An 18,050-nucleotide genomic window follows, 5' to 3' on the forward strand; every position below is an offset into this window, starting at 1 on the left:
AGTTGGGCGGTGTAGCCTCGTGACCAGGGGAGAGGGCTGATGGAACCAGACCAGGAAGACTTCATGATGCTCAGCCTCTTCCTGACTTTATAATGAAATACAGGAGTAACATCTAGGCCTGTCCTTTGTATATCTGGTGGCCAAACCATTTTTCTATTTATCACATTTGACCTCGATGGTGATATATTAACAACTCCTAGAATTTTGTCCAAGTTAGAATACTATGTCTCCTTAAATTGACTTTGAATAGTTGTCAGCCTGCTTGGTTCTTTGAGCCACACCATGCCCACTATTTGGATTATTTTTTCTTTCTTTGGCTCTTGGGGAAGATACATGATTACTGAGACCAGGATATGGTGGTGTCCCTGCCAACTGGTACCCTTCCACAGTCAGCCTTGTAAGAAACTTATTGCTTCTCCTGCTCCTTCAGTTTTGACTTCCTAAGGGAACAAGATCCTGCAGCTGCAATCAGCCATAGCAGGCAGAGAGCAGGCACCAGCAGCTGTCCTAGAAGCAGAAATGGTTCTTGCATGTAAATCAGGGTGCAGGGAGAGGTCACGCTAAATTAGAGTGTGGGAGCTTCATGTCATGTTAAGCCAGAGTGTGAGAGGCTGACGTCATGCTAAATCAGGGTGTGTGGTTGGGGGATGATATCATGTGAGATCCTGGAAATGAGTATTGAATAGATGAATAGCCATCAGCTCTTTGCATTGTTTAGGATAATTTTCTCTAAGAGAGTAAGGGAGTAGGCCAGCAGGATTGCTCAGTGGTGAGATGTTTCAGCAGATAAAGGCGAGTACCTAACCATTGAGCCTGATGAACCGAGTTTGATCCCCAGAGCCCGTAAGTTGTTCTCTGACTTACACACATGCTGTGACACACTCACCCATGCGTGCACATCAATCAGTCACTCAATCAAATGTAAAGTAAATGGGGGAGCTTGAACTTCATGCTGCAAGTCCATCCTCTCAGAAGTGAGGAGGTTGAGGCAGAAATATGGCAAGTTCACGTTCTGTGTGAGCTGGGGATAAAGTTGGGCAGCTCAAACAGCATGTGAGGGGCCCTGGGTTCAGTCCCCAGCAACATACACACCACACACACACACACACACACACACACACACGCACAGGCACACACACATCACATACACACATACGCACACACACGTCACATACACATATATGCACACACACAATCACATATACACACACATCACACATATATATGCACACACATCACATACACATATACGCACACACACATCACACACACGCACACACACACACACACACACACACACACAGGTCAGGGAAGGTTGAGAGTCAGGAAGGACCTTCCTTCTGGGCAGTAGCAGGAGCTTCCTAACTGCCTCAGGCTTTCCTAGAAAACTCTATGACTGTTCCACGTAGGCCCCAGAGAAGGACTTGGGATGTTAGTGCATAAGTGACCAACACTGTCTCGGGAGGAAATGGGAGGCTCCCCCCGCTTCCCTTTCTTGCAGGCCTACTGTGGTTTTTCATGATGTCATCCATTCATCATTGTGAGCTGACCAGCTGCCCCCCAGGCCTTGGCCAGCGGCCCAGGGTCAGAAGGGAAGAAAGAGATCCCAGGACAACTGTGCAGAGGGCCCCTGAGCATGTGCAAACAGGATGACATCAGTTCCACCTAGACAGTCTTGGTGGAACTCGAAGAAGACTGTAAAAATTATAAGACCTTATCCAACCTTCCCTTCCTTGAATGCCTGGGAAAAATTCAGGGGCCTCTTGCCTGTGGAAGGGGAGCCGAACCCTGGAGTGGGCCTAGGAGTGGAGGAAGGACTGCTCTGCCAGATGGTTCGTTCTCCAGAATTCAACCTGTTTCCTAACTCTGTGGTGTTTGAAAGCAACTTTGTCCAGGTACTCTTGGGTGACTCAGAACAGCCCTCCTTGATTTTTCTAAACCCGTTCCCGAGATGGGACCGAAAGAGTTATCCTTAGGACCGCCGTGGGAGATGAGCTGATGCAGGAGAATTAGCGGGCTGAGACACAGGCTGGCCAGGGCTTCTCCTGTAAGTGTACACACAGCAAGAAAAGCCAGGCATCCTTTGCTGAGTGGAGGATGCGGCACTGGAATCCCTAATTTATGTTATTTCCAGGTCTATCACCTGATGCCAAGTTAAGGCAGTGAGGTTTTTTGACACAGGGTTTCTCTGTAGCTTTGGAGCCTGTCCTGGAACTAGCTCTGTAGACCAGGCTGGCCTCGAACTCCCAGAGATCCGCCCGCCTCTGCCTCCCGAGTGCTGGGATTAAAGGCGTGTGCCACAACTGCCCGGCTGACTTGGTGTGTTTTTATCTCCTTGCCTGGGCTCCCCTTGAGCCAGACAGAACTTTGAAGGAGGGACCATGAGGATGACTGTTTTCAAAGCAAAGTCAGGAAACTGTCATCAAGGGAGTATCTACAGACACGAAGCAGATGCCAAGGAACCCCTAAGTTACTTTTCTTGCTCTGTGTTAATAGTAGGTCCTTTAAGTCTTATTTAAAAATTCTACCTGGTGGTACAGTCTGTAATCCCAGCCCTCGGGATGTTGAGGCAGGAGGATACCCTTGAGAATGGATCTATCCTGGGCTATAGAGTAAGTCTCCGTTTTGCTTCATTGTTTTTCTTGTTTAAATAACTAAAAAAAATAATAATAATTTAAAAAACATCCATAAGCCCCACTAGAGTCTTCAAACCAATACAGGTTAAAATATTTGCCAAAAAGCAATGCTTAAGTCCTCCTTTCTAAGGGACATTTGGCAATGTCTGAGGACATTTTCAGTTGTCAGAATTTGGATGCTAGTTTGCTAAGGGCATCCAGGATACAGAGGCCAAGGACGCTGCTAAACACTCCCACAACACAGCATGGCCTTCTTCCCACAAAGAAGCTAAGTGACTATCATAGTGTGGAGGCACGTGCCTTTAATCCCCACACTCAGGAGGCAAAGGCTGGCAATCTCTCTGGTCCTGGTCTGCACAGAGAGTTCTAGGCCAGTCAGAGCTATCAAAACCAAACATCAGTGCCGAGTGAAGAATCTCGGCTGAAACATCTTGCTGCTTTTTGCAAATGCTCAGGCTGGGCCCGGGGGCTTCATTGCAGGTCAGAAGGGGGAGCAGAAACTGGAAAGAAATCTACAAAGCCTCCAACACAATGGCCCTTGGGGTGACCTCCTCCGTGCCTTGCCTACCCCTTCCAAACATCCTCCTTATGGCCAGAGTCAAATGGCATCAGGGGCAAAGCCAGACATGGAACAGACCATCCACAGCCCCGAGCATCATCCTGAAGAGGTAAGCAATGCAGATGAGAGTGAGGGGTGAGGGGGTAAAGGGCAGGCCGAGGTGGAGGCTGCCTGGTGCTAAACTCCAGATGGGGTGAGCTGAGAAGTCACTACAGTGACGTTACTTGGAATTTTATTATGTTGTTTTGTTTTAAACAAGATCTTTTATGGCCCAGGCTAGCCATGAACCTACTCTGCAGTCAAGGCTGGCCTTGAATTCTTGATCCACCTGCCTCCTCCTTCTGTGTGCTTAGATTCCAAACGTGCACCACAGGAGGCTGGGGAGGTAGTCCAATCATAGTGCCTGCTGTGCAAACACGAGGAGACCTGGACTTTATCCCCAGAACCCGTGTTTAAAAAAAAATGGGTATGGTGGTTCACATGGTGATTGCAGACCTGGGAGGTAGAGGTAGGGAGATCCTGGGGTCTGCTACCCACCCAGCCTAGCCTAGCTAATAAGTTCCAGGGTTAGTAAGAGACTCTGATTTTAAATAAATAAATAAATAAATAAACCAAGGTGGAAAATGCTTAAGAAATGGGACTTGGGGTTAACCTCTGACCTCCACGTACTTGCACACACACCTCCCCAAACACAGGTGGGTGGGAGTGGGGAAACATGTCTCACAGGGAGATGGATGATGTGCATGAGCTCCCGAGTTTGGATTATCAGGAGCCACGCAAAAAGCCAAGTACAATGTGTGCCTGTAACCCCAGAGATAGTGCAAGGGGTTAGAGGAAGAGAGTGGATCCTAGGGACGAGCCAGCTAGTCTAGCCAGATGAAGAAACCATAAGCTCGGGATTCCACGAGCAATGTCTGAATAATTTTGGTGGAAGTTTTCGAGTGACTGTCTTTCCAACTCACAAGCCCACTCCCTTCCTCACGAGTGCCTTTTTTCTTACATTTTTTAAAGTTCTGATTTTGTTTTAAGCATGTGAATGTTTTGCCTGCATGTCTGTCTGTGTGCCATGTTAAGTGCCCAGTGCCTGCAAAGACTCAGATCCCCTGGAGTTATAAATGGTTATGAGTCACCCTGTGATTGGCAGGTCTTCTGTAAGAGCAACGCGTGCTCTTTTTCTTTCTTAAGCAACTGCCCCTTTAAAAAGATGGTGGGGGCTGGAGAGATGGCTCGGTGGTTAAAAGCACTTGCTCCTCTTCCATAGCAGCCAACAACTGTCTGTAAGTCCAGTCTCAGGACACCAGACACTTCTGGATAATGTGGGCACTGCCTACATGTGGTGCACAGATAGACACGCACACAAATCCCCATATGCATAACGACAAATAATAAAATAAAATTTTAGACGGCATGGTGACACATGCCTTTAAGTCCAGTCCAGCACTTGGAAGGCAGAGGTAGGTGGATCTTTGTGGGTTCTAGGCCGGCCTGGTCTACATAGTGAGTTCCAGGGCAGGCAGAACTACATAGTGAGACCCTGTCTCAAAACAAGCAAGCAAGCAAACAAACATTTTTTAAATAGTGGACTGCACTAGGGGAAGACAGTGGCATTGAATCCTGGCTACCACACACAAACACATACATGGGTAACCTCACGCCTGACAAACATGCATGCATATAACACACACAAGTCTGGTGAGACAAGACAGGCCTTTCACAGGAAGGACTTGGGGCAAAGGGAAGCTCAGGGACAGGAGTGGAGGCTGGTCTCCAAGCTTGTCTTCCTGCTTCACGCTTCTGATTTAACGGGTGCGCAGCTAACTAGACTCAATTTCTGTATCACAAGTCACTGGCTGCAGTTTTCCTCTATAAAGCAAACTGCCGAAGTCCCGCTTAGAGCTGTAGCAAATGGTAGCATAAGGCTTGGGATAGAACCTCCATCTTGATGCTTGGGCCTTGTATCCGTTTCCTTTCTGTTGCTGTGATAAAAAAAAAAATACCCCAACTAAAAGCAGCTTAGGGGAGAGAGGGTTCATTTTGGCTTACAGTTCCCCCGGGACAGAGTCTGTCGTGGCGGGGAAGGGGAGACAAGGTAGCAAGAGCAGGAAGCTGGCTGATGATATTGCATCTAAACAGGAAGCAGAGAACAGGAAATGAGGTCTGGCTGTAAAATCTCAACGCTCTCCCCCGCCACGCCCCCAGTGATCCACTTCCTCCTTCTAAAGGTTCCGTATACTACCTTCCCTAATGGCACCATTAGCTGGGGACCGCGTGTTCAAACAAGTAAGAGTCTGGGGATATTTGACATTCACTCCACAAAAGGCTTCCTTACACAGTCTGCAAATCATCTCAAGAATCTCTAGATGTTACCAGAGGTCCAGGAAACCCCTTCATCCCTCCGAGCTACCTCGTGAGGAGCTCTCCATTATGTTGGTGTACCTGTAGCAAGTACTGCCCCCTACAGGTGACTAATGTCTTATCTAAGCCAGGTCCTTGAATGAACAAGTTGTGCAGGTGGGTCAGCTCCCTTTGCGTTTTTTCAAGGAGGAAATGGCAAAATCTCATGTCTCCGGCCACCGTACTCCTGAGCTCCATCTGTGACGGGACCCAGGGAACACTGGCATGAGAATCGTGGCAGTATGAGAGAGGCAGATCCCAGGGCCACAGCCCAGACCGACTGAATCTGAATCTTTGGGATTGTCTCTGAGAGTCCGCATCAAGCGCTCCAGGGAAATCTGCTTTCCCCAGAGTTTAGCACCACTGGTCAAGAGCTCTCTTTCCTTCCTCTAAAAGCCCCCACCCTTAAGGAGACATGTCAAAGTGATGGGGTTGTCCAGGTGTCTTCTTCTGTGTCTTAGTATTCTTCCTTTGAAGTTTGTGGAGCTTCAGATCTGTGACCACCATGAACGCATCCTGAGGTTGAGGACAGTCACCGAGAAGATCTACTTCCTAAAGCTCCACCCTGACCACCCTGAGACTGTCTTCCTCTTTTGGATCCGCCTAGTTCAAATTCTCCAGAAGGGTCTGTCCATCACCACCAAGGACCCTAGCATTCTGGTCACTCACTGCCTGGTACCCAAGAGCCTCTGCAGCCCATGTGGAAGGTCCGAGGTAAGAAATCCCCATTGCCATCCTTCAGCCAAGACCAGAGTTGGAGAAAGGAGATTTGAGCAGCCGCTGCTGAGTGCCCGAAGCAGGTGCCCTCAGCTTTAACTCTATGCCAGACATGGTAACATTTGTAAACACAGAATACCCCTTTCTAAATAACTATGCTTCCAGTAAAGGCACACAGTTGTGCAACCATCAGCCATCGCCACAATTCAGTGAAAAGAAACAAGAGAGAAGCCCTTTGTTTTTGCTTATTTTTTTTGTTTGGCTTTTTTGAGCTGGCCTCAAACTCATTGTGTAGCCAAAGTTGGCCTTGAGATGTTGAGCCTCCTTTCTCTAGCTCCCAAGTCCTGGGATTACAGGCATGTTCAACCATGCCAGGTCAAAAGAGACTTTTCTGGTATACCTGTATGTGTGCGTGTGTGCATGCATGCATGTGTGTGTGTTGAGTGGTGGTATGCACTGTGAGGGGCATGCCGAAGCCAGAGGAAGACTTCAGGTCTATTCCTCTATTGCTATTTGCCTTATTCCTCTGAGATAGGGTATTTCATGGAACCTGGAGCTCGAGGGATTTTTGCTAGACTAGTGACCAACAAGCCCCAGCAATTCTCCTGTCTCTGCTCTCCAACCCCTCACCCCCAGTGCTAGGGTTAGAGGTGGGTGTTGCTGTGAATGGCTCTTTACACAAATGCTAGGGATTTGAACTCAGGTTCTAATTCTTTCACAAGTACTATTACCCACTCCCTAGCCCATGAGGGAATTTTTAGCGTTTTCATTATCTATTCTTTTTTTTTTTTTTTTTTTTTTTTTGGTTTTTCAAGACAGGGTTTCTCTGCGGCTTTGGAGCCTTTCCTGGAACTAGCTCTGTAGACCAGGCTGGTCTCGAACTCACAGAGATCCGCCTGCCTCTGCCTCCCAGTGCTGGGATTAAAGGCGTGTGCCACCACCGCCAGGCTCGTTATCTATTCTTAACACCTCTTCCTCCCTCCCTCCTTGCACCCTGTGTGATGTGTGTGTGTGTGTGTGTGTGTGTGTGTGTACATGTACAAGTATACACGTGCCATGGCACACATGTAGATGTCAGAGGACAGCTCACCTCAGGTGTCAATCTTCATCTTCTACCTTACTTCAGACAGGGTCCCTGGTTCTCCTATGTGCACTCCAGGCTAACTGGCCCTCGACCGTTTGTGGATTCTCCTGTCTCTGGTTCCCATCTCACCACAGGCACTCTGAGGTTCCATACGTGAGCTGCTGCACCTGATTTTACGTGCATTCTGGGCATCAAGCTCTTTACTCGTTGACATCCTTTCATTACCTTCTCTCTTTTCTAATTCTTTTCTCTTCTAGGAGCTGAGGACCCAACCCAGGGCCTTGCATGCACTTGCTAGGCAAGCACTCTACCATGGAGCTAAATCCCCAACCTCAACATCCTTTTGTTAAACGTACCCCTACATGATTCCCTGTGTTGATACCCTTGTGAATGTAGTTGTTGGAGTTCTGTTTGAGGCTGGATCCTGCTGCAGAACTCAGGATGGCCTACGACTTCCAGCCTCCTGCTTTAGCCTCCACGTGCTTAGAGTACAGGCGCGTGCTGCAACGCATGGACTTGGAACCATGTGGGTGTTGTATTTGTTTGAGGCAGGGTCTGATTTATTCATGCCTTTGAGTTACAGTCCAAGATATCAGGAGTGTTCAACAAGGGAAGTTGGCAAGCAACTTAAGAATAGGTTGTAACAACAAGTTTGAGGTCACCCTGTGCCCTGACAGAAGAGAATACCTTGTCCCTATAGTAACAATAAAACCCTCAAATAAAAATAACAAAGAAGCCAAAAATAAATAAATAAATAAATAAATAGGAAGCAAAAAAGAAGAATGGGTTGTAGGCTGTAAGTTCGAGGCTGGCCTGGTCTACAGAGCAAGTTCCAGGACAGGCTCCAAAGCTACAGAGAAACCCGGTCTTGAAAGGAAAAAAAAAAAAAAAAAGAATGGGCCATGGGGTAGAGTCTTCAGAGAAACATTGAGAAAGCCCAAGTACTGAGCTTTGTGCTTTTGCTTTGGGCAGTATATGAAAAGGGGGTAAACAAGAAAAGGAAGAGCTACAGTTTTTGAGGCACAGAAAAAAGAGAAGGTTTAATAGTGAGGCTCTGGGAACAACTGTATGGGAGGGGGCTTCAAGGAACGAAAAGCACATTATTTTATTAATGGCATATTATGCCATTCTTCCCATCTCCTCAGTATGTCTTTAGGTGCATCAGATTTTCTGAGAGATATCTGATGATCAGGTGATTGATTGGCCCCCTTGGGGAGGATCCCTGGGACTCGCTGACCAGCCAATTCGGTGGAGTCAGTGAGAGCCAGGTTCAGCAAAAGGCCTGTCTTAAATATCAGGTGGAAAATGATGGAGGAAAACACTCAGTGTTGACCTGTAGCCGCTACGTGTGGACTCATTCGTGCAGGTTCAAGTACAGTACCTACCCACAAAGCAGCTGTGTAGAGGACTTTTATTAGAGGAACTCATTTTTTTAAGCATGAATTTCTCATAATATATATATACATTTAAATATAAAGCAATTAGCACTAGGTATTAAAATTCATATTAGCAAGTTAACGATACTAATTATATGTTTGCACCTTTAAGGCACCAAAGGACGTTTATACCAAATAGTTAGCTACCAACCAAGAGATTCGTTCCCGTGAAGCCGGGATGGCTGCCTCATGGGAATGGTTGGGTCCTGATGTTTCAGACTTTAGAGCCCTGGTTCTAAGAAAATGAAGCCAGCCTGGCTTAACCTCTTGCTTTGCTTGCTCCTTCTCTGTACAGTTAGTGCCGAAGAAACCTCAAGGTCCCCGGCCCAGCGAGAGCCTCATGCAGCTGATGGCCAAGGGGGAGAGTGAGGCCCTCTCTCAGATCTTTGCCGATTTGCATCAGCGGAAACAGTACAGGTACATGATTTAAATCAGGTTAACCCGGAAGACCCCAGCAGCGAGACCCTGGGTGAAGGAGCACAGTCAGGGACGTGACAGTCAGGGAGTGATAGTCTCAGGACGGTCCTCCTGTCATTGCCTTTATCTCCACACAGCAAGCGAGGTAGGCCTGACTCCAGAGGAGGTGTGTAGAAATAAAATACTTCTTCAGCATGAAAATGAGTTAGTAACAGGCACGGGAGAAGGAGAGTTAAATCCTAACCCAGCATCTAATTCTACAGAGGCATACTGCATTGCTTTAGACCTTGCTGTGTCCTGGGTTCATTTCCCCATTGACTGGGCCTCTGTTTGGACTTCGTAGAGCTCCTGAGGTTGTTCCTAAAGTGTTGTCTCCTGGGATGCTCCAGGATACAGGCCTGTCTTCTCCATGCCTGAAGAAATGTCCCTGTAGTACAGATGATTCAGTGTGATATGGGAGACAGGAAGTCCGGTGTGGTGACCCATTGCTGTCGTTCCAGCCCTGAGAAAGAGGTTGAGGCAAACAGACTCTTTCAAAATTGAGGCTAGCCTGGGCAACAGAATGAGTTCCAGACTAGCATGGACTACGAACAGAGAAAGAAAACCAAAAACTGAATTAGTAAATATCACCAGGAGAGAAAACTGAAGTGTCAAAGAAAAGGAACTTTTTTTGCTTTAAGTCAGGTTGACTTCAAATTCCCTATGTGGTCAAGAACGATCTTGAATTCCCAACCCTCCTGCCTCTCCCTCCCAAATGCTGGAATTAGAAGGAAATCTGGGCCACCATTCCTGGTGACACATAGAAGAAGAGATACCCCCCTCCCTTCAGCTTGGGGGTTGAATTTGGGGCCTCAAGCTTCCTAAGCAAGGGCTCTACCACTCAGCTGTCTATCAACCCACGAGGAGGGGCTTATCATAATAGGAACCAGTTAGAGTAACTCAGAGGCAAACCGAATAGTGTTGGGGTGGGAAGCTGAAAAGCAAGAGAGCCTAGAGACGGTCTCTCTGAGTGGTTGAAGGCTCTCAGACTGGTGCCCCAGCTTTCTGTTCTGTAATACCTAAAAGATAGTAGAAAGCCGCATCTGGATACTGTTGGGATTGGGAGTTCATAAGTACCACGCCTTTAGCATGCTCTCTGTCAGATGGAGAAGCAGATATGAGTGCTATCTCAAGAAATATTAATGTGTGTTACTAATGGTCTTGGGAAAGATTGAACAGTTTGTCAAAAGATTGTCACTGTATAAAAGATTGTTTCTGTGTACAGAAAACTGTAATTAAAAAATGGTTATGTAGAATGTCATATTCTGGGCCGTGATGATTTACACCCTTAATCCCAGCACTTGGGGAGGCAGAGGCAGGCAAATCTCAGTGAATCCAAGGCCAACTTGGTCTACAAAGTGAGTTAGTTCCAGGACAGTCAAAAGTTTTCAACTGTCAAATTACTCAATCACAGATACAATCACAGCAGGCCTGAAACTTAAGTAACTAGTGGGAGACCTTGAACCCCTGATTCTCCTAAGTGCTAGAATGACAGGCACGTGCCACACTACCTGGCTACCATGGTTTTTTTGTTTGTTCGAAACAGCGTCTGTCTTGACAATGCTGGCTCAGAATTTGGGATCTTCCTGCCTGAGAGTATAGGCATGACCACAATCCCCAGATAGTTTACTATTTATAGGACACTGTATTAGCTACTTTTCTATTGCTGTGATAAAATGCCACGATCAAGGCAACTTAGATGCACTGAGGTATGGATGGGTTTATGAGTGCAGAGTAACAAGAGCCCATCATGACTAGGAGCCATAGCAACTAGAGGCAGGCGTGGCAGCAGAAACAGGAAACTGATAGCTCACATTGTCAAATGCAAACACAAAGCAAAGAGATCTTACTGGAAGTGGCACAAGATTTTAATCCCAAAGCCCACGCTCTGTGACACATTTCCCCAAGACTGCGCCACCTAAACCTCTCTGAACAGGGTCACCAACTGGGGACTGAGTATTCAGATACTCAAGCCTATGAGTGTGTGTGTGTGTGTGTGTGTGTGTGTGTGTGTGTGTGTGTTTCATTCAAATCACCACAGACTCTTTTGCACATATTGCATTCTGAGTTACTGGCTGGAACTCAGTCCCATAGACCAAACTAGCTGCAGGGGAGGCTAAGAAGCACATTCTCCTTTAGATACACAGATTAAGTGTCCTCAGTCTGAGATGGTGGTACATGCCTGTAATCTCAACACTCAGGAGGCTGGGGCAGGAAGATTCCTGTGAGTTTGAAGTCAACCTAGACTAAACTGTCTTAAAACAGCAATTCCTCACAAAATTAGATGCTCTACCCCCAAAGGAAAAGGGAAGTGGGGTTCCTAGGGGGCCTACCACCAATCTCTGGTCTTTCATTCTGGAAGGTTAGAGGGAGCTAAGCCCCTAAAATGAAATAGGCATTAGACAAAAAGAACCAGGGAGGTAGAGAGCCAGGAAGGTTGAAAAAACAAATGACTGAGGCTTTGTCCAGAGGAAGAAACCTGATTGGTTTGGGTCAGAGAACAGGTAGAAATAGGCTGAAGCCCCACCAGGCAGGGGGAGAAGCTGTGTGGAGGATTTCCTACTTTCAGTGGGAGGGAACCTTTGCTGCATTTGACGCCTGGAGGTGCTGTGATAAAATTTGCATTTGAAAAGGTCACTCTAGATGTAGGCTGACAGTTGATTGGGAGGGAAGAAGAGACTCAGAGAGACCAGAGAAGCAGCTCAACTGGTCTGGACTGACTGTATCAAATGGGTCAGAGAGATTTGGAAAAGAAGAGTGGAGAGTATCACTTCTGCCTCCATGTTATCTCAGTAGCTTCTTTGGTTTCCCAGAACAAAGTTCCACGTGTTAATGCTTCAGATTCAGGCACCTTCCAGGCTGGTTGCAGTTATTACCGGTTTTTGCTCACTTGCAGCAACCTGCCACCGAACAGTAAAGAGCTTGCATGACGGAGATACAAGCTCCATGATAGGGCCACGGTCCTCCTCCTCAGACATATCAGAGCCCTGGGCTCTGGTCCCTACCTCCTTCCATCCCACCTCCTCTTTCCCCTTTCTCTTCTGGAAACAGTATGCATCACACCCACCCAGTGTAGCCACAGCTGGCCATATTTATATCTGTCTCTAAATCCCTAACTAGGGATAAGCTTTGAAATGTCACTTCAGGACAGAGCATGTAGCTCAGGGTGTAGTGTTTGCGGCAGCACACACAAAGCCAAGGTTTGACCCACAGTCCTGTTGCATAAACCAGGCACGCTGGTGCACGGCTATAATTCCAGCACTCAGGAGGCAAGAGGGTCAGGCGTTCAGAATCGTCCTCAGCTCCATAGTGAATTTAAGACTATGATAAGACCATGTCTCAAAAAACAAAGAAACAACTCACAAAACCCCACCTGATTTAATGTTCTCCTTAACTTTGATCTTTTCCAGGAGGAGCAAGAAGATTCAGATCAACAAGACCAACGCAGGTAAGGAAGGACACATGGTTGCATGCTGGGAGAGCTGGCTGCTGTGTAGGCATAGACTCAGATCCCTCACAAGGCCCTCTCTGTCCTTCTGGATGCCATCAGGAGAACCATAGGCTCCCCCACCATAATGGGTAACTCTCTGGGCTTTTTGGTCACCAAAATCAATTTGGCACCAAGCTCTATTAATCTGTTTCTTTAGTCTTTTCTTCTTTCTTTTCCTTTTCTTTTTTTTAATTTTTTTAAAATATTTATTTATTTATTATGTATACAATATTCTGTCTGTATGCCTGAAGGCCAGTTGAGGGCGCCAGACGTCTTTACAGATGGTTGTGAGCCACCATGTGGTTGCCGGGAATTGAACTCAGGACCTTTGGAAGAGCAGGCAATGCTCTTAACCACTGAGCCATCTCTCCAGCCCCCCTTTCTTTTCCTTTTTGAGACAGGGTTTCTCTGTAGCTTTAGAGCCTGTCCTGGAACCAGGCTAGCCTCGAACTCACAGAGATCCATCTTCCTCTGCCTCCTGAGTGCTGGCTGGGATTAAAGGTGTGCGCCCATCTTGAGATGCTTCTTTATTCTCTCTCTCTCTTTTTTTTTTTTTTTTGGTTCCTGTCCTGGAACTAGCTCTTGTAGACCAGGCTGGCCTCCAATTCACAGAGATCCGTCTGCCTCTGCCTCCCGAGTGCTGGGATTAAAGGCGTGTGACACCACCGCCCGGCGCTTCTTTATTCTTGATTTCCAGTTCCACACATGACCCTAGCCGGTACTTTTCCCTTCACATCTGCAGCATCCATTGAATATGTTGATTGACTGACATATTCAAAAGCACGCACCAGAGGCTCTTTACGTGCCACACCGCCTTTTCCCAGGGGGGTGACATCACACGGGTGCATACCAAAATCCTAGAAACTCCTTTCTAGACGACATTCAGAGTTCATGCTGGGGTGCCAGAGATATGTAAGGTGGAGAGGTCTTCACTTCTTTCAGGGTATTGCCATATATGATAGGACCAGGACAGATGGAGTAGGTGAGGCCATGTGAGAAGCTGTGACGTTCTAGAAGCGTTAGCTGCTTCCCTATTGCCAAATTCTAATCTATCTCGAGTCTTCTGGATGTGGTCCCTCAGCAGCCTCTCCATCCTTCCTGTCTCCCCTGATAACGTGCTCCCTGCCTCATGTCTACCCCAGCCACATCTGTTTCAGTCCAATTTTACCCACACAATTTGTCATACCTTAGTCATCCCACACTCACTTCCTTCCCCCGAGGAGCTGCTCTAAACCCAGCTGTCCTAAATCCTACCCCACATGTTCCTGCCAAGACTCGGCTTTCGTCCTAACCTCTCACACTGTTTTCTGGTTCTCTTCTAGGCATAAGGCCTATTTCTTAATGAATTTTAAATTGCGTGCATGCCTCTAAGTCATCCACAGCACAAGTGCAGAGCTGGGGACACAACGAGAGTTCAATAAATATCAGTACCTAAGATCATTGACAAATTAATTCTCCATCGTGGCTCAGAGACAGCTAGATCATGCTATATTTTGAGATGTGGAGGAGGTTGGAGATCCTAGGAGAACTAGGATCCAAATCAGAACATTTTACAAATTCATGTCTAAAGGTGGAATAAATAAATAAAGGTCTGAGGGAATGCGGGCAAAAGGAATGGTTGGCTCTCACCTTGATGTTTAAAACAACCGCTGGTAGAGCAGGAGAGATGGTTAGGTGGTTAAGAACACTGGCTGCTCTGGGCTGAGGACCCAGGTTCGATCCCCAGCTCACATGACAGCTCACAACAGTCCTGGGGGAACCAACACCATCTTCCAGTCTCCATGGGCACCAGGCATGGATGTGGTACACAGACTTACATGAGGGCGAAATAGTCACACCACATAAAACATAACTAAAGCTAGAAAACAAAACAACTGCTGGCAACTGACCCGTTTTCAACACTAAGAGGCGATCGAGAGCGGCGGAGACAGGAGGAACAAAAACAGTGGCGGTACTAGCTAAGACTTTGACTAATCGCCGCCATGCTGGCACGTAGTCTGTTATCATCAGCTACTCTGGATTTTTTTTTCAAGAGAAGCCCCAAGTCTGAATTTTTAAATATACCCTGTAAAGAGAAGTGCAGCATATATCCTCAAGCTTAGTGGGCAAGGAAGATGTACCAAAGGGAAGGCTCTCGTGGGCACTGAAGATGGAGGTGGCGGCTGCCAGCTCCTGCGTCCTGACAAGAGAGCCGAGCCTCGCTTCCTCCCCATCTGGGACTGCTTTCCCACATGCCGTGACCTTTGACACGATGTCAACTATTTTTTCTGTTTTTATAGCGCATTCAAGAACATTCGCAAACACACACACTTTAAAATAGTTTATGAAGTTAGAGACAAGGAAAACAGAATATTCAAGAATGTTTCCAATGAGTGCTGGGCCTGGAGAGAAAAGGTTTTGAACTTCAGGATATCTGGGTAGGTGTGGCGGTGCATACCAGTTATTGCAGACCTTGGAGAGCTGAGCTGGGAGAAATATCTCAAGCTTAAAGCCAGCTTGGTCTATATGGCAAGTTACAGGATAGCCTGGGCTACATAGGATCTTACTAGAGCCTCGGACAACACCAAAAGAAATTTTAGAATATCTAATGTTGAAATGTTCTTAGGTTGATTTTAATGATCCACGTTGGGATGTGTTTTGGACCTTGTTTTCTTGCTGGGTCAAGTACTGGCCAGAAAAGGGAAGCTACATGCCAGGCTCTTGGGACCCTTACTATCTCCTACTGAGCCATGTCCTAAACCCTCTATTGGAACTTCTGGATTAAAATAACGAGAAGGGCAGGGAAATAACTCAGCCAGTAAAGTACTTGCCTTGTCAGAATTTGACCCTCAGAACTCATGGGGCTTCAGAGATTGTCTTAGGGGTTTAGAATGCATATTGCCCTTCCTGAGGATCTAAGTTTGGTTCCTAGCATCCAGTTCGGTAGCTCAGAACCTGTAACTCCAGCTCCCAGGGGAGCTCCGGTTTCTGAGACTACTTCCTTCACTTGTACTCACACAGGCACACATGCATGCACATGTATGCACACACAGACACATGCATGGAGGCACTCATGCGCACATGCACACTTAGTTAGACATTGTGGTGAATGCCTGTAATCCCAGCCTTTGCGAGGCAAGGAGAGGAGGAGTCAGGAGCTCAAGACCAACCTTGACTGCACAAGAGTTCCAGCGGTTGGGCATGGGGATTGCAATGCAGTTGAGACAACCAGAAGCCCAAAGTTCACCTGTGTGTCCCTATTAGCAGGTGCACAAGTCAATTCTTGGTCTTGTTGAAATGCTGTTTCTAACTCATTAGACCCGGACATAAGGACTTGAAATCAGGTATTTCTAATATGATCCCCACTGATACCAAGGTTTTACTTACATTTTGAATAGCCAGGAGCAAAGGGTTTAAGAATAGGCTCTGGCTTTGCTCTTCTGGTTTCAAGGCCATTGTCAGTTTAGCCAACTGAATATATCCTTGGGGAGATTAGCTCAGTAAACCCGCAATTTTACTCAACAGGATGTAGTTAGTGGTTAAGAACACAGACTCTCAAATCAGGTTGGTTGGCTTTGCATATTGACTCTGCCTCATGATAATATGGTCGTTAGTAAATCAATCAGCCTCTGTGGACCTCAGAGTTCTTATCTGTAAGGTGGGGATTGTGGGAGAGTTACCACCAATGATAAAAGCAAGAATGTGTAATTGTCTAACAGATCTCGTATATGATGGCTTCCTCTCCCCACAACTATTAGCTGTTAGCTTCCAGAGTGTTTTGTGGGCTGGAGTGCAAATATATTCCTTTTCTTGACTAGGGAAAGCTACTCCCAGTGAAGACAGTGTCCCCTGTACTCGCGATCTCAGCTGGAGGGATGCGCTGACTTACGGAGAGTGGGAAAGAGAGAACCCCTCTGGGCCACAGCCCCTCTCACTCCTCGGCACTCTGGCTGCCTCCAGCAGGCCTCGGCTGTCCCTGACTGGAGGTACGGTGGTCAGAAACAGGACTGTGTCCTAGGGTCCTCAGGGTGATTCCAAATGCTGTGTGAAGAGGATGGGTTGCTGGCCACAGTAACCTTACCCTCCTCTCTTCTTCTCCCTTGTTTACTCTGCCTCGATAATAATGAGTGAAATTCTACAGTGTGGTATCTCCAGATACCACTGAAGGGCACTGAAGGGCAGACCATTCAGCTGGTGCTCTGGGGCCTTCTCTTCCTGCTGTGTAAGAGGATAGAGGCCCTTCTCCTGGAGCTCAGCAGCTCCTGTGGCTCTTTCCTCCCCTCCCCTTCCCTAGAGCTCTTGGTGTCTTCCTAGCTAATGGTGGTGGGGTAGTAAAGGGACGAGGAGCCGGACTGAAGGGCTGAGTGAGGACAAACTTCCCTGGGTCCCAGCCTCTCCCCCTCCAAGGTGCCCCATCTATCCTACATCGATTCAACAAGCACTGTGAAACACCTTCTGTGCATTGGGTCTGGCAGTCCTAAAGAGGGTGGGTTGATTTGTTTTTCTAATTCATAAAAATAAAAATACTTATTTTTGTATTTGCAAAAAATAATCTTTATTTTTAAGGTAATTTTTAAGTTAACACACCAAGCTGTGGTTTCACTATGGCATTTTTCTTGTTTTCTGTTAGTAATGATTACACCTCAGATAAACCGTAGTGGCTCTCTTGCCAGTGTACAAGCAGTCACTCTGGCATTTCCTAAGTAGATGTCCTTATATTTTGTTCTCCTGTCCCCCCTCGCTGCCCTCGCTATTCCCACTGCTCCCTTCTTGCAGGTCCCCATCCCTTTCCTGTCACCTACATTGCTTTGCTCTATCTTTTTGCTCTTCTTCCTGCCTCCCCACGATCCCTTTCTACTTTCATGATCTTCTTACAATATGCACACAAAACAAGCAAATGTGGTAAAACTTTAGATAGCATCAACAAAATAATATCATATGAAAGAAAATTCGTGAAATTCTTCCAAAAGACCATTTATTAATAACTGAAAAGTTTTCAATGTAAGTAGGAGCCAAAGCGGTCATCCTGCAGTTGAGAATAAGAATGCACACGACTCTTCCAGAGGACCTGAATTGGTTTCTAGTAGTCATTTCAGGTGACTCCCAACTGCCTGTAACTCCAGCTCCAGATCTGATGCCTCAGGCCTCCACAGACACCTGCACTCACGTGCACGGATCCCCCATCCAAGTAATTAAATACATTCAAAATGAAAATGTAAATAAGAACAAGTGCCCCCCCCCCCCGTGGCCTCACTTTCCAAGGTTTCAGTTAACCACAACCACATACAGCCCCAAAATT

General features: G+C 46.9%; 1 protein-coding gene across 1 annotated transcript; it reads left to right on the forward strand.

The window, feature by feature from the left end:
* The first annotated feature begins 1,649 nt into the window (after positions 1-1,649).
* Fam71f1 (family with sequence similarity 71 member F1) lies at positions 1,650-16,769 on the forward strand. The gene is made up of 6 exons (XM_041675384.1): positions 1,650-1,895; positions 3,117-3,304; positions 6,051-6,303; positions 9,122-9,243; positions 12,693-12,730; positions 16,570-16,769. Exons 1-6 carry the CDS (start codon positions 1,650-1,652, stop codon positions 16,767-16,769), a joined length of 1,047 nt encoding a protein of 348 aa, XP_041531318.1.
* The last annotated feature ends 1,281 nt before the right edge of the window (positions 16,770-18,050 follow it).

The sequence above is a fragment of the Microtus oregoni genome, unplaced genomic scaffold (genome assembly GCF_018167655.1).
Source record: "Microtus oregoni isolate MIOR12 unplaced genomic scaffold, Mior012 000026F_ref0000081, whole genome shotgun sequence".
Classification (NCBI taxonomy): Eukaryota; Metazoa; Chordata; class Mammalia; order Rodentia; family Cricetidae; genus Microtus; species Microtus oregoni.

Coding starts and splice junctions, on each gene's coding strand:
- Fam71f1 (XM_041675384.1), top strand. CDS start 1,650: ATGACATCAGTTCCACCTAGACAGTCTTGGTGGAACTCGAAGAAGACT. Junction 3,305..6,050: donor CCGAGCATCATCCTGAAGAG/GTAAGCAATGCA, acceptor TCTGTGTCTTAG/TATTCTTCCTTTGAAGTTTG. Junction 6,304..9,121: donor GCCCATGTGGAAGGTCCGAG/GTAAGAAATCCC, acceptor TTCTCTGTACAG/TTAGTGCCGAAGAAACCTCA.